General features: G+C 40.9%; 3 protein-coding genes across 3 annotated transcripts; all 3 read left to right on the top strand.

Moving 5' to 3' along the window:
- The first annotated feature begins 5,906 nt into the window (after window positions 1–5,906).
- Window positions 5,907–6,931, top strand: LOC149596193 (uncharacterized). Its single transcript, XM_089861306.1, has 2 exons — window positions 5,907–5,952; window positions 6,153–6,931. Exons 1-2 carry the CDS (start codon window positions 5,907–5,909, stop codon window positions 6,929–6,931), a joined length of 825 nt encoding a protein of 274 aa, XP_089717432.1.
- A 242-nt stretch (window positions 6,932–7,173) lies between these two features.
- On the top strand, window positions 7,174–8,892 carry LOC149596192 (uncharacterized). The gene has a single exon (XM_089861305.1). The coding sequence runs from the start codon at window positions 7,174–7,176 to the stop codon at window positions 8,890–8,892; it is 1,719 nt and encodes a 572-aa protein (XP_089717431.1).
- A 569-nt stretch (window positions 8,893–9,461) lies between these two features.
- Window positions 9,462–11,222, top strand: LOC149596191 (uncharacterized). Its single transcript, XM_089861358.1, has 2 exons — window positions 9,462–10,921; window positions 10,977–11,222. The coding sequence occupies exon 1, from the start codon at window positions 9,512–9,514 to the stop codon at window positions 10,664–10,666; it is 1,155 nt and encodes a 384-aa protein (XP_089717484.1). The 5' UTR covers window positions 9,462–9,511; the 3' UTR covers window positions 10,667–10,921; window positions 10,977–11,222.
- The last annotated feature ends 392 nt before the right edge of the window (window positions 11,223–11,614 follow it).

Below are 11,614 nucleotides of genomic sequence, written 5' to 3'. Positions count from 1 at the left end.
ACATAAGGGTTTTACAATTAAACCTAAAATAATGTTAACCACATAAGGGTTTTTACATTATCCCTAATATAATTTTGACCACACAAGGGTTTTAATCTCATTGTTCAAGAGTTCTAATAAATAGTCATAACCTCCAATGGAGTTATGATAAGAAGCCTCGGGAGGCGAATTAAATGTTTGGGGTACTTATCGCATGGTTGATTTCACAACGGAGTAGCGTGGGCTGGTACGGGCCCTGGGTCCCCGGTAACGGCGTACGGCAATGGACGGCATGGAGCGGTTACGTAGTGCGTCCTCGACGGGTATACAGGAACGACAGCATGGAGCGGTTAAATACGTCCTCGGTTTAGTCAGCGGTAACGGCAGCACGGAGCGGGCGATAATGTCCTAGGGCACGAGCCCCACCAAGATAACTTTGGTACTGCTTCCAGGTTCCATCAACCGAACTTAAAAGTTTTCGCGCTAAGTCTTTCATAAACCGAACTTAAAGGTTTTCGCGCTAAGTCTTTTTCCGCGTTAGGGCCTAAGTATTAAAATACGTGGCATAGTTTCGGGACCGTCCTTCTCGTTCACCAAGCGTTACGATTCTTCTTTCTCTATTGTCCCAGTTCAGCTTTTATAAGATATTGGTGTCTTCAGGCGCACCAATCACCGTTCGACTTTCTAGGGTCTTTTAGACCCACGTGACCCAATCATATGTCGACAATTTGAAGTCTTTGGATTACGTCCGCATTTTTCGTAGCCCTGGTGGTCAGGAATTATTTTCGCGTTTTCCCCATGACCTTTGGGGTCATGGGCCACACACCTTCTCTTTATGAGAGTCGGTAACAATACACTTTTTAAAAATAACATGTTTACAAACTAAATATAGCACTTGAGGTTAACAAAAATAGCATTGGCAAATAGGGTTGACAAACTCCGTTTTCTGGATAATAAAAGGGAATATAAAAGGGGGTAGGCTCCTATGGGCTCTCACTAACTCGAACAGATTCGTTACGCGAGAGAATTGTACAGGTGGGGTGGACGTCATGGCCATTGACGTTCCACTGGGAAAATTTGAATATACCCATCGAATGCAGGTGTGCGACCAGCGCTTTACCTTGCCTTCGAGGGGTTTTCTTAAAGGGAAGATGGAATAATAAGATTTATTCAAGGGAGGGTGAAATAATAAATTTTGTCGTTACAATTCCCCCGGGACTAATGTCGACGTCCGCGGAGACCTACGAAAACTAAGGGTAATAAAAATAAATAAGCTAAACACAAAAACAAAAACAAAAAAAATTTTAAACTAAAACAAAGGGAATATCAAAAATTGAGGTACGAGGGTATTATCTACATTATTTACATACGCGTAATGGTTTAACTATTTACAGCCATGAAGTATGTTAACGGTACTCATGGGACGAGGGGTTTTTAAAATTATGAAACCGTCTCAAAAGCATCTGGTGCACCAAAATTTTGAAAGAAAAACTAATTCTAACAAAAAAAAAAAAACAACTAAGGGAACTCCCAAAAGTAGAACCCAAATAAAAATTTCACAATCACACAAGGATTGGCTTGACCCTTCCAGTAGTTGGGTCACGTGGACGCAAAACGCGACCATGGGGAGTTGGATCCTCGTCAGGTTCAGCGATATCAAAAGTATCTCCTATAGACGGGTCGCTAAAAATCACTATTTATAATGGTGTTACTGGAACCAGTAAAGCTAAACATGGGATTGACCCTAAGGAAATTTTGGGTTCCAGTTTCTGTATTTCTAAAATTCCCAAAAATTAGAGATCCCGTGTTAGCTGGTTTTTCTATTGCTGCGACTGATGGGGCGGACCCTGCGATTGATTGGGGGCGCCCCCTATCCCGTTTCCCGAATTTTTGCCTTTCTTTTTGTCTTGACAATAGGGGCGAATATGGCCTACTTTATTGCAATTAAGGCAGGTTACGTTCGGATTGAAATAGGATCCAGTTCCTTTGGAACCTTGAGACGTGTCATTAGACGGTGGGTTTGGAGGTTGAAATCGGTTCTTGTTTTGAAATTGTTTATTGGAATTAACACAATTCCCATTGGTAGCAACGTTTGCAGCCTTGGAAGGCGCGGGTTTGTTAGTGCTTTCTTCCCGACGTTCTTTAAGAACTATCTGTTCAACTCCATACGCATCGTCCAACAATTCCCTAACGCTAGTGTACCTCTTAGTCATTAAATACTTTTTAATATCACTCCTAAGGTTTCTCTTAATGGCGTCGGCCTGTTTTCTATCTGACCAGGGAATATTTAGCTGGCTAAACCACTTCTGTAAGTTATCGGCGTATTCACCAACCGTTTCGTGGTAACGCTGAGTTCTTTCGTTAATTTTATCCTGCAGGAAGTCATCATTTGCTTCCCTTTCAAATCTATCCCTCAAAGCTACCTCAAAATCGGTAAAACAGTTAAAGGGGGATTGATCCGCGTACCAATCTGAAGCGGGACCGTGCAAAAGCGAGGGTACCCAATCCCTAAGAAAAATATCTTCCTCTAAACCGTGGGTGGCGCGCATTTGTTTAGCTCGGCGCAAAAACTCTTTCGGACCAGGGTCCGTGGGTTTTCCCGTGTAAGAGGGTGCGGGGAAGGGATTTGAATAAACAAACTGAGCTCTAGCTACTGGAGCCTGATTATTGAAAATAGCTTGGGCTTGGTTTTGACCACCTAAAATTCCACCTGCATTGTGGGAGGCATTAGTTATGGTGCTAGAATTACCGCTAGCATTGTTTTGACTTTGATTGTAACCAGAATTATTGGTTATCGTGCCAGAATGAGTCCATGCCTGAGGAATTTGAGGCGCCAAACCAGATTGATGGGTATGCAGTAGACTAGAATTCATGCCTACCAGTGGGTTTTGCTGCGTCGCCCCGGAAGCACTAGGTGGGGTCACTTGCGTTGGTACTAAATTAGCTAACAAGGAGGGTGACTGCGGGGGAGGAGCATTATTTTGAGCGATAGTCGCTTGCAATGCATTCAAAGACGTTTGATATTGTAACTGTTGAGCAGCCATTTGATTAATTTGATTAAGTAACGCGGTCAAAACGTCCGCAGGGACAGTGACCGTAGCACCTGGCGCAGTCGTACTACTATTATTTTGAATTAAAGCCTGAAGGGCGGCTGCACTGCTATTCGCACTAGGATTAGCAGTTTGGCTAGAGGGCGAGCCTACATTCATATTTGAATTTCCCTGAGAAGGGGGTAAAAGGGGAGCCTGTTGATTAGGTACTCCTACATTCATGTTTAAATTTCCCTGAGAAGGGGGTAAAAGGGGAGCCTGCTGATTAGGTACTCCTACATTCATGTTTAAATTTCCCTGAGGGGGAAGTAACGGGGGTGTCTGTTGGTTAGTTACTCCCGTTGGGGTTGGCGAGCTACTTCGAGAAGGGGGGTTATTGCGTACTAGAGGCATTGTTTTCGCTATTTGGCGATTCTGATAACGAGCGTTACGAGACGTTCTACAATGTTCTATATCTTGTTCGTCAAATCGACTATAAATATTAGACATAAATTAAATCTAACGAATAACCCTTGCTGCCTAACTTTAAAAAAAAAATGTAACTTCCTGGAATAGTCAAGTCTATCCACAAAAGGGTAATCAAGCACACAAAAGGTGACTAAGATTAATAATAGTAGCAACAAAAGTGCCAAAGACTACCAGGGAGTTTTTGAGACGATTTAAGTCATAAATACGAATTTTAAAATGGTCATTAAAAATTTAATTAAGAAAATCCCGGACGGACCCCCAATTTATAACGAAATTATTCTGATTAAACTTAAATTTCATGATGGGGAACTAACTTTCGCTATAAACATAAAATCCTAAGCCCGGGTAAGCTCACGTAACTTTCACTATTGGGGTTAGTGAGTAAATTAACTTATGGTCAATTGGTTGTCTAGGGGTTTTGGTAAAAATTAAGATAGGGGAAACAGATTTGGAGTTTGCCAACAAATCATTTAATAACAATAATAATTACTTAAAAAAATAAGAATAAGACTTATCAACTTAATACTAAAAGTATAAACATGCACACTTAATCATAACATGCAAAATAACATGCACACTTCATGCAAAATTATAACTTTAAATAATCAACTTAAATTAACGATCCTAACATAACGGTTTTAACATTTAACTAACATTAGAAATAACCACATAAGGGTTTTACAATTAAACCTAAAATAATGTTAACCACATAAGGGTTTTTACATTATCCCTAATATAATTTTGACCACACAAGGGTTTTAATCTCATTGTTCAAGAGTTCTAATAAATAGTCATAACCTCCAATGGAGTTATGATAAGAAGCCTCGGGAGGCGAATTAAATGTTTGGGGTACTTATCGCATGGTTGATTTCACAACGGAGTAGCGTGGGCTGGTACGGGCCCTGGGTCCCCGGTAACGGCGTACGGCAATGGACGGCATGGAGCGGTTACGTAGTGCGTCCTCGACGGGTATACAGGAACGACAGCATGGAGCGGTTAAATACGTCCTCGGTTTAGTCAGCGGTAACGGCAGCACGGAGCGGGCGATAATGTCCTAGGGCACGAGCCCCACCAAGATAACTTTGGTACTGCTTCCAGGTTCCATCAACCGAACTTAAAAGTTTTCGCGCTAAGTCTTTCATAAACCGAACTTAAAGGTTTTCGCGCTAAGTCTTTTTCCGCGTTAGGGCCTAAGTATTAAAATACGTGGCATAGTTTCGGGACCGTCCTTCTCGTTCACCAAGCGTTACGATTCTTCTTTCTCTATTGTCCCAGTTCAGCTTTTATAAGATATTGGTGTCTTCAGGCGCACCAATCACCGTTCGACTTTCTAGGGTCTTTTAGACCCACGTGACCCAATCATATGTCGACAATTTGAAGTCTTTGGATTACGTCCGCATTTTTCGTAGCCCTGGTGGTCAGGAATTATTTTCGCGTTTTCCCCATGACCTTTGGGGTCATGGGCCACACACCTTCTCTTTATGAGAGTCGGTAACAATACACTTTTTAAAAATAACATGTTTACAAACTAAATATAGCACTTGAGGTTAACAAAAATAGCATTGGCAAATAGGGTTGACAAACTCCGTTTTCTGGATAATAAAAGGGAATATAAAAGGGGGTAGGCTCCTATGGGCTCTCACTAACTCGAACAGATTCGTTACGCGAGAGAATTGTACAGGTGGGGTGGACGTCATGGCCATTGACGTTCCACTGGGAAAATTTGAATATACCCATCGAATGCAGGTGTGCGACCAGCGCTTTACCTTGCCTTCGAGGGGTTTTCTTAAAGGGAAGATGGAATAATAAGATTTATTCAAGGGAGGGTGAAATAATAAATTTTGTCGTTACACCCTATCGAAGCTGAATAGCGGGCTGGTTCGAGAGGCCATGCACCTCTAAGCAGAATTTGTAGAAAGAGTAACCAGCCCGTAATTCCTCTCCGAGTGTGGAAAACTTTCCATTTCTATTTTTGCCAATCTTGTACACCCAAAAAGGGGAGGCCCCGCTTTTTGGGTACCAACTGTGGTCAATACCTTGTATTTTTTATTCATTCGATCTGTAGAGACCTGACTAAAAGGGTCACAAAAAATAGCGCTCAAGTAAAGGAGTTTTCAAAAAATAAAATAAAAACTAAACAAAAAATGTCGTTTGCAATTTCTTCAGTCGGTTGCAGACTAAAACCAGCTCTCCCAAAGTAAAATTAAGATAGGAAAATTAGTAAAATTAGCGAAAAATAACTAAAATAGAAAAATTAACTTAGGAAATTCTACATGGTGCACTGCACCCGGGAAAAACCAACCAGTATCGCGAAAATAGGTACTTAAAAGTGAAAAATGATTAGTGAAATTTAGAAGTGAAAACGCGTTAAACAAATTAATTAAAAAAGAAATTTAAAACTTTACAAAAATGGCGGAACGAAACGAAACAGATAACGCGACAACCAAAGGAACGGGTACGAGTAAAACATCAACGAACGAAGTAGCGAAACAATAGGCTCTTCGAATCCCATTAAGAAGTAGTTTAACAAAGACGGTAAACAATTTAGCGAGTTTAGTTAACGATATTAACTCGGACGTTGAAGATATAGAAGATGTGTTAGCTCTCGTGGAAAAAAAGAGGAATCTATAAACAATTGTGACCAAACTATCCTAGCAACAATTCAGGAGGTGGATAAATTAGACGCGGAAGCGACAGAAATGATAGCGTACCAAGAAAAGATCAACATCACCATATTGAAAAGTAAAGCCCAGCACCGAATTCGAAAAGCATCGGAACTATCAGCGGGAGCATCAACGAGTGGATCAAACGGTGGAGGCTCAAACAACAGCGGAACCAACGTCGTCACCACCATCACGAGGGAAGAAGGAACACGACTCCCAACCTTAGCGATTCCAAAGTTCACCGGAGATTTCACCGAATTCGACGGATTTTGGAGCAGATTTGAGTCATCAGTACACGAAAAAACCACCATAACAAAGGTAGAAAAATTTAACTACTTAGCATCCTACTTAGACGGAGACGCGAAACAAACATTAGCGGGAATGAAGGCTTCAGATGTAAATTATGACGAAGCTATTAGATTATTAAAAGAACGTTTCGGACGTACCGGCTTTGTTGCACATAAACATGGGAAAGCGTTAATGAATTTAGAACCTGTTACGGACTCGAACGACACTAAAGCCTTGCGTAACCTATATGATAAAATTCAATTAAATTTGAGGTGTTTGTCGGCTTTGGGGATAGATGCCACCTTGAGTGGTACCTTTATATGTCCAGCGTTGCTATCTTGCTTACCAAAAGATATTAGGCTAGATTATAGTAAAAAACATATCTTAGACGCGGAATGGAATATACCGGCATTAGTAGAATTTTTAAAAGGCGAAGTTGAAGGTCGCGAAACCTGCGCCTTACTAGGCGAATCCTCAAAGTGAGAAAAACAACATCCTCAAAATCAAGGGCAAAGATATGAAAACCCAGAGTACTTCTCAAAACCACAACGCTACGCGAATAATTCAAATAGACCACGAAATTACATCCCAACTGCAAACGCTCTCCAAACCAACGTCATGACAAGATCAGTATTTTCTATCTTTTGCAAAAATTCCAATCACGCATCATCAAATTGCAAAAACTATACATTAGAGGAGAAAAGGAATCAAATTAGGGACGCGAGATGGTCTACCTATGTCTAAAGCTTAGCCACGATGCGAGACGGTGCGATTCGTATTATCGCACCTGCAAGCAATGTAAAGGCGGACATAATTTTGTCGTTTGCCACCAAAATGAATCTCATAAAAAGGTCAGTCAGGGAAGTCAAGTAGAAGGTACCACAGAAATAGCAGCCAACACCATTGTTGACCCTAGCAGGCAAAATGTTCTGTTGCAAACCGCGCAAATAATAGTCAAGAACGTAGATTACCCAGACAATAGCAATTTGGAACCCGTACGATGCGTGCTAGACAACGGAAGTCAAGGAACCTTTGTATTAGCAGAAATATCAAAAAGGCTTAGTCATCCCGTATTCGGAGAAAAGTTAGTTTTAGTAACTGAATTTGGAAATGAAAACCCCGTAGAAAGAAAAAGAAAAATAGTAAAGATTGGCCTCCATAACGCGCAAGACCCTTCGAAGAAAATAGAAGAAGAGGCCGTGGAAGTACCATACATCTGCCGCGCCCAAGTATCAAGCTGCGACGAAATCCAAAGCTTTGTCAGAAAAACTGGCGTTCAGTTAGCTGACGATCCAAACCAAACAAAACCTAGCAATTCGCAAATAAGCCTTTTAATTGGCGGAGATTATTATTGGGACATTGTGAAGGGAAACCACGAGCGACTGCAAAATAAATTAGTAGCTCTGGAAACGATGTTTGGCTGGACAATCGAAGGTCCAATGACTACCCCAATTAAAAACGTGGGATGTATCGAAATCAAGAGCAATTTGATAACAATGATAACAAAATTGGAAGATGAAAACAATGTTTCCGACATTCTAAAATCGTTCTGGGAATTAGATACGCTAGGAATAGAAGCTAAACAAGAGAAAATCCCAGAAGATGAGGAAGTTCTAGAAAAATTCGAAAATGACGTAAGATTTGACAAAGAAAAGGGGCGGTACTTAGTCAAGTTTCCTTGGAAAACCGAGAAAGAGACGCTATCAGATAACCTACCGGTAGCAACGAAAATAATGAACGGTTTAATTAGGCGATTTAACAACGATCCTGACTTCTATCAGTCATACAAAAGGGTTGTCGACGAACAATTAGAGTTAGGAATAGCGGAAGAAGTTCCCGAGAACGAGAAAATAGGACCACCTGGAACGTATTATACTCCGCATCAAGGCGTGAAGAGAGAAGCTAGTTCAACGACAAAATTTCGCGTGGTTTTCGATGCGTCGTCCCATATCAGCGGGGCGCCGTCCCTGAACGACTGTCAAGCAAGCGGGCCCAACTTGAACCCAGACTTATTGCAGCTGTTATTGCGGTTCAGAATTCATCACGTAGCCGTCTGCGCCGATATTGAAAAAGCATTCCTGCAGGTAGGATTGGCGCAAAATGACAAAGACAGTGTAAGATTTCTATGGCCAAAAGAAGAAAATAAAAGATTAGAAGAAAATAATTTCACGACCCTAAGAATGGCACGTGTGCCCTTTGGCGTTACTTCAAGTCCCTACTTATTAGCAGCAACTATCAAACATCATTTAAAGAAATACCGCGAAACGGATCAAAAAACCGTCCAGGTATTAAATAGCGATCTATATGTAGACGACCTTCTAAGCGGAAAAGGAACCCCAATTGAGGCATACGAATTGTCAAAAAGAGCATCGGAACTGCTAGGCGAAGCCAACATGCGTCTGAGAAAATGGCAGACAAATTCTCCAGAGCTAAGAAAAATGTGAGGGATGGAAGCTGAAGATTCAAACATCAAAATTAAATTTGAAATTGAAGAGCCGAAAGATCATAAAGTATTAGGGCTACTCTGGGACCCCCTATTAGATCGCTTCTCTTTCGATCTTTCGACATTAACCGACATACTAAAAGAAGTTAAGCCTACAAAACGAAACATTCTTAGCGCCGTCTCGCAAATATTTGATCCTGTCGGATTCCTAGCGCCGTATACAATTAGGGCTAAATTTCTGTTCCAAACACTTTGGGAACGTGGACTTAAATGGGACGAAGAACTGCCGCAGGAAATTGGAAATGAATTTAAACAATGGTGTCAAGAACTACCAAAATTAAAGAACATAAATATAGCCAGGTGTTATTTTCAAGATAGCTCGACGAAAATTACTAAATATGCAAATCCACGGATTCTGTGACGCTTCTACTAAAGCATACGCCGCTACCGTGTATATACGCTACGAAACCGAAAACAAAGTAATTGGAGTAACTTTAGTATCGTCTAAAGCCCGAGTAGCGCCTTTAAAGAAGCTAACACTGCTACGCTTGGAGCTCATGGGCTGTTTACTAGCAGCTAGGTTAGTTAAGAACGTAGAAAGACTGTTTGAGCCGGAGAAAATGGAAAACTATATGTGGTCAGATTCCACAATAGCCCTACACTGGGTGATAGGATCGACGAAAGCATGGAAGCCTTTCGTGCAAAATCGAGCGATGGAAATACAAACACTCTCGGATCCCAAGAACTGGTATCATTGCCCGGGAACACAAAACTCAGCAGACATGCCCACGAGAGGCACGAAGGCGGAAGATCTATCAAAAAACCAGTTATGGTGGAAGGGGCCCTCCTGGCTCAAGAAAGATAAATCTGAATGGCCCATTAAAAACCCATCGGTGGCAGATTTATCGCAAATAGAAGAAGAAAAGAGAAAAACAATACTCACAGTCGTTAAATCCCATAAAACGGTAGTTAACCAAATCATAGAATTAAATAGATACAGCAAATTAGACAAAGCACTTCGAATAACTGCTTATATTTATCGCGTTTTTGACATCGCTAAAAAGAATAAGAAGATTGGACCAATAACAGCGGAGGAGATTAATAGGTCAGAAAAACTATGGATAAAATGCAGTCAAAGAGAAAATTATCCGGAAGAATTGAAATCACTTGAAAACAAAAGGGAAATAAATAGATCTTCAAAAATAGCCAGCCTCAAGCCCATGTTAAATAGCGAAAATCTAATGTGTGTTGGTGGGCGATTAGGTGATTCAGAACTACCATACCACCTAAAGCATCCTATCATCTTAATCAAGGAAACCTATCTCGCAAAACTAATAATGGACCGTAGCCACGAGGAAATCAGCCACGGAGGAGTACAGAGCACACTAACACAATCACGGGAACATTTTTGGATTACGGCAGGCGGCCAATTAGCAAGAAAATCAGTACACAGTTGTTTAAAATGTAGAAGAGCAACAGCAGGTTTGGGACCAGGTCAAGCAGATACCGCCCCCCTACCAAGGGATAGAATAGAAAAGGCAGAACCCTTTGAGATAGTTGGAATAGACTATGCAGGACCATTATACGTGAAAATTGGGGAAACAATAGAAAAAGCATACATATGCTTATTTACATGCGCCGTAGTTAGAGCAGTACATCTGGAACTGGTCACCTCCCTAACTAGCCACGAATTCTTATTGGCTCTGAACCGAATGATATCCAGAAGAGGTATACCGCGTAAAATATACACCGACAATGCGAAAACATTTATTTGAGCGAACAAAGACCTTGAGAAAATATGGAAAAGTTTAAATAGCGAAGAAGTGTTGAATTATTATGGAAGGAAAGGTATCACTTGGCAGTTTATTGTCGAACGCGCTCCATGGAGAGGAGGATGGTGGGAAATACAAGTAAAAAGCACTAAATTAGTCCTGAAGAAAATCTTAGGACGGGCATCACTGACTTACGCAGAAATGGAAACGGCATTGTTACAAGCAGAAGCAGCCGTAAACTCAAGACCACTAACCTATGTTAGTAGTGACTCTAATGACCCCGAGCCTTTAACACCATCTCACTTCCTCGTAGGTAAACGCCTAACTAGTTTGCCGTCATTCTCGGAAAAAATTGTAAACTTACCCAAATCAAAGGTCGAATTGACCAAAAGACAAAAATACAGAAATAGGCTAATGAATACGTTTTGGACTAAATGGAAAAAGGAGTATCTGCTAGCGCTCAGATCTGCGCATAATGCTAAATTAAGCAAAACAAACACAAAAATTAAGGCGGGAGACGTGATGATGATTCACGAGGAGAAAACACCAAAACATACTTGGAACCGCGCCACTATGTTACAAAAGACCGATATTTCGGCAAAAATTCCACAAGGCTTATAGTGACAATATTTTTACATGTTTGACTTCCACTGACTTCTAGGATCTTACCAAACCAAATAGTTTTCGGGTGCGCCATCTGGTAGCCAAGTTAGCCCCCTAGTAGGTTTAAGGGTATTTTGACGTTTGTAATGTCTTAAGAGTTTCATTCTTATGGTAGGTTAAAAATTTCATTGGTAAATATCACTTAACATTGGAGATGCAGAGAAAAAACTATAGAAAATTGCTCAAAATGAGTCACATTTGATCAATGATTACTCTTAAACGCGCAAGTGAATTGCGACGCGCTTTTCTTTAAAATGTAGTGCAAATGTCATACTATAGAAATACTTA

This window comes from Phalangium opilio, unplaced genomic scaffold, assembly GCF_054372755.1.
Source record: "Phalangium opilio isolate 3A_F unplaced genomic scaffold, DU_Popi_V2 ptg000390l_1, whole genome shotgun sequence".
Taxonomy (NCBI): Eukaryota; Metazoa; Arthropoda; class Arachnida; order Opiliones; family Phalangiidae; genus Phalangium; species Phalangium opilio.
This window is presented reverse-complemented; position numbering and strand designations above follow the sequence as displayed.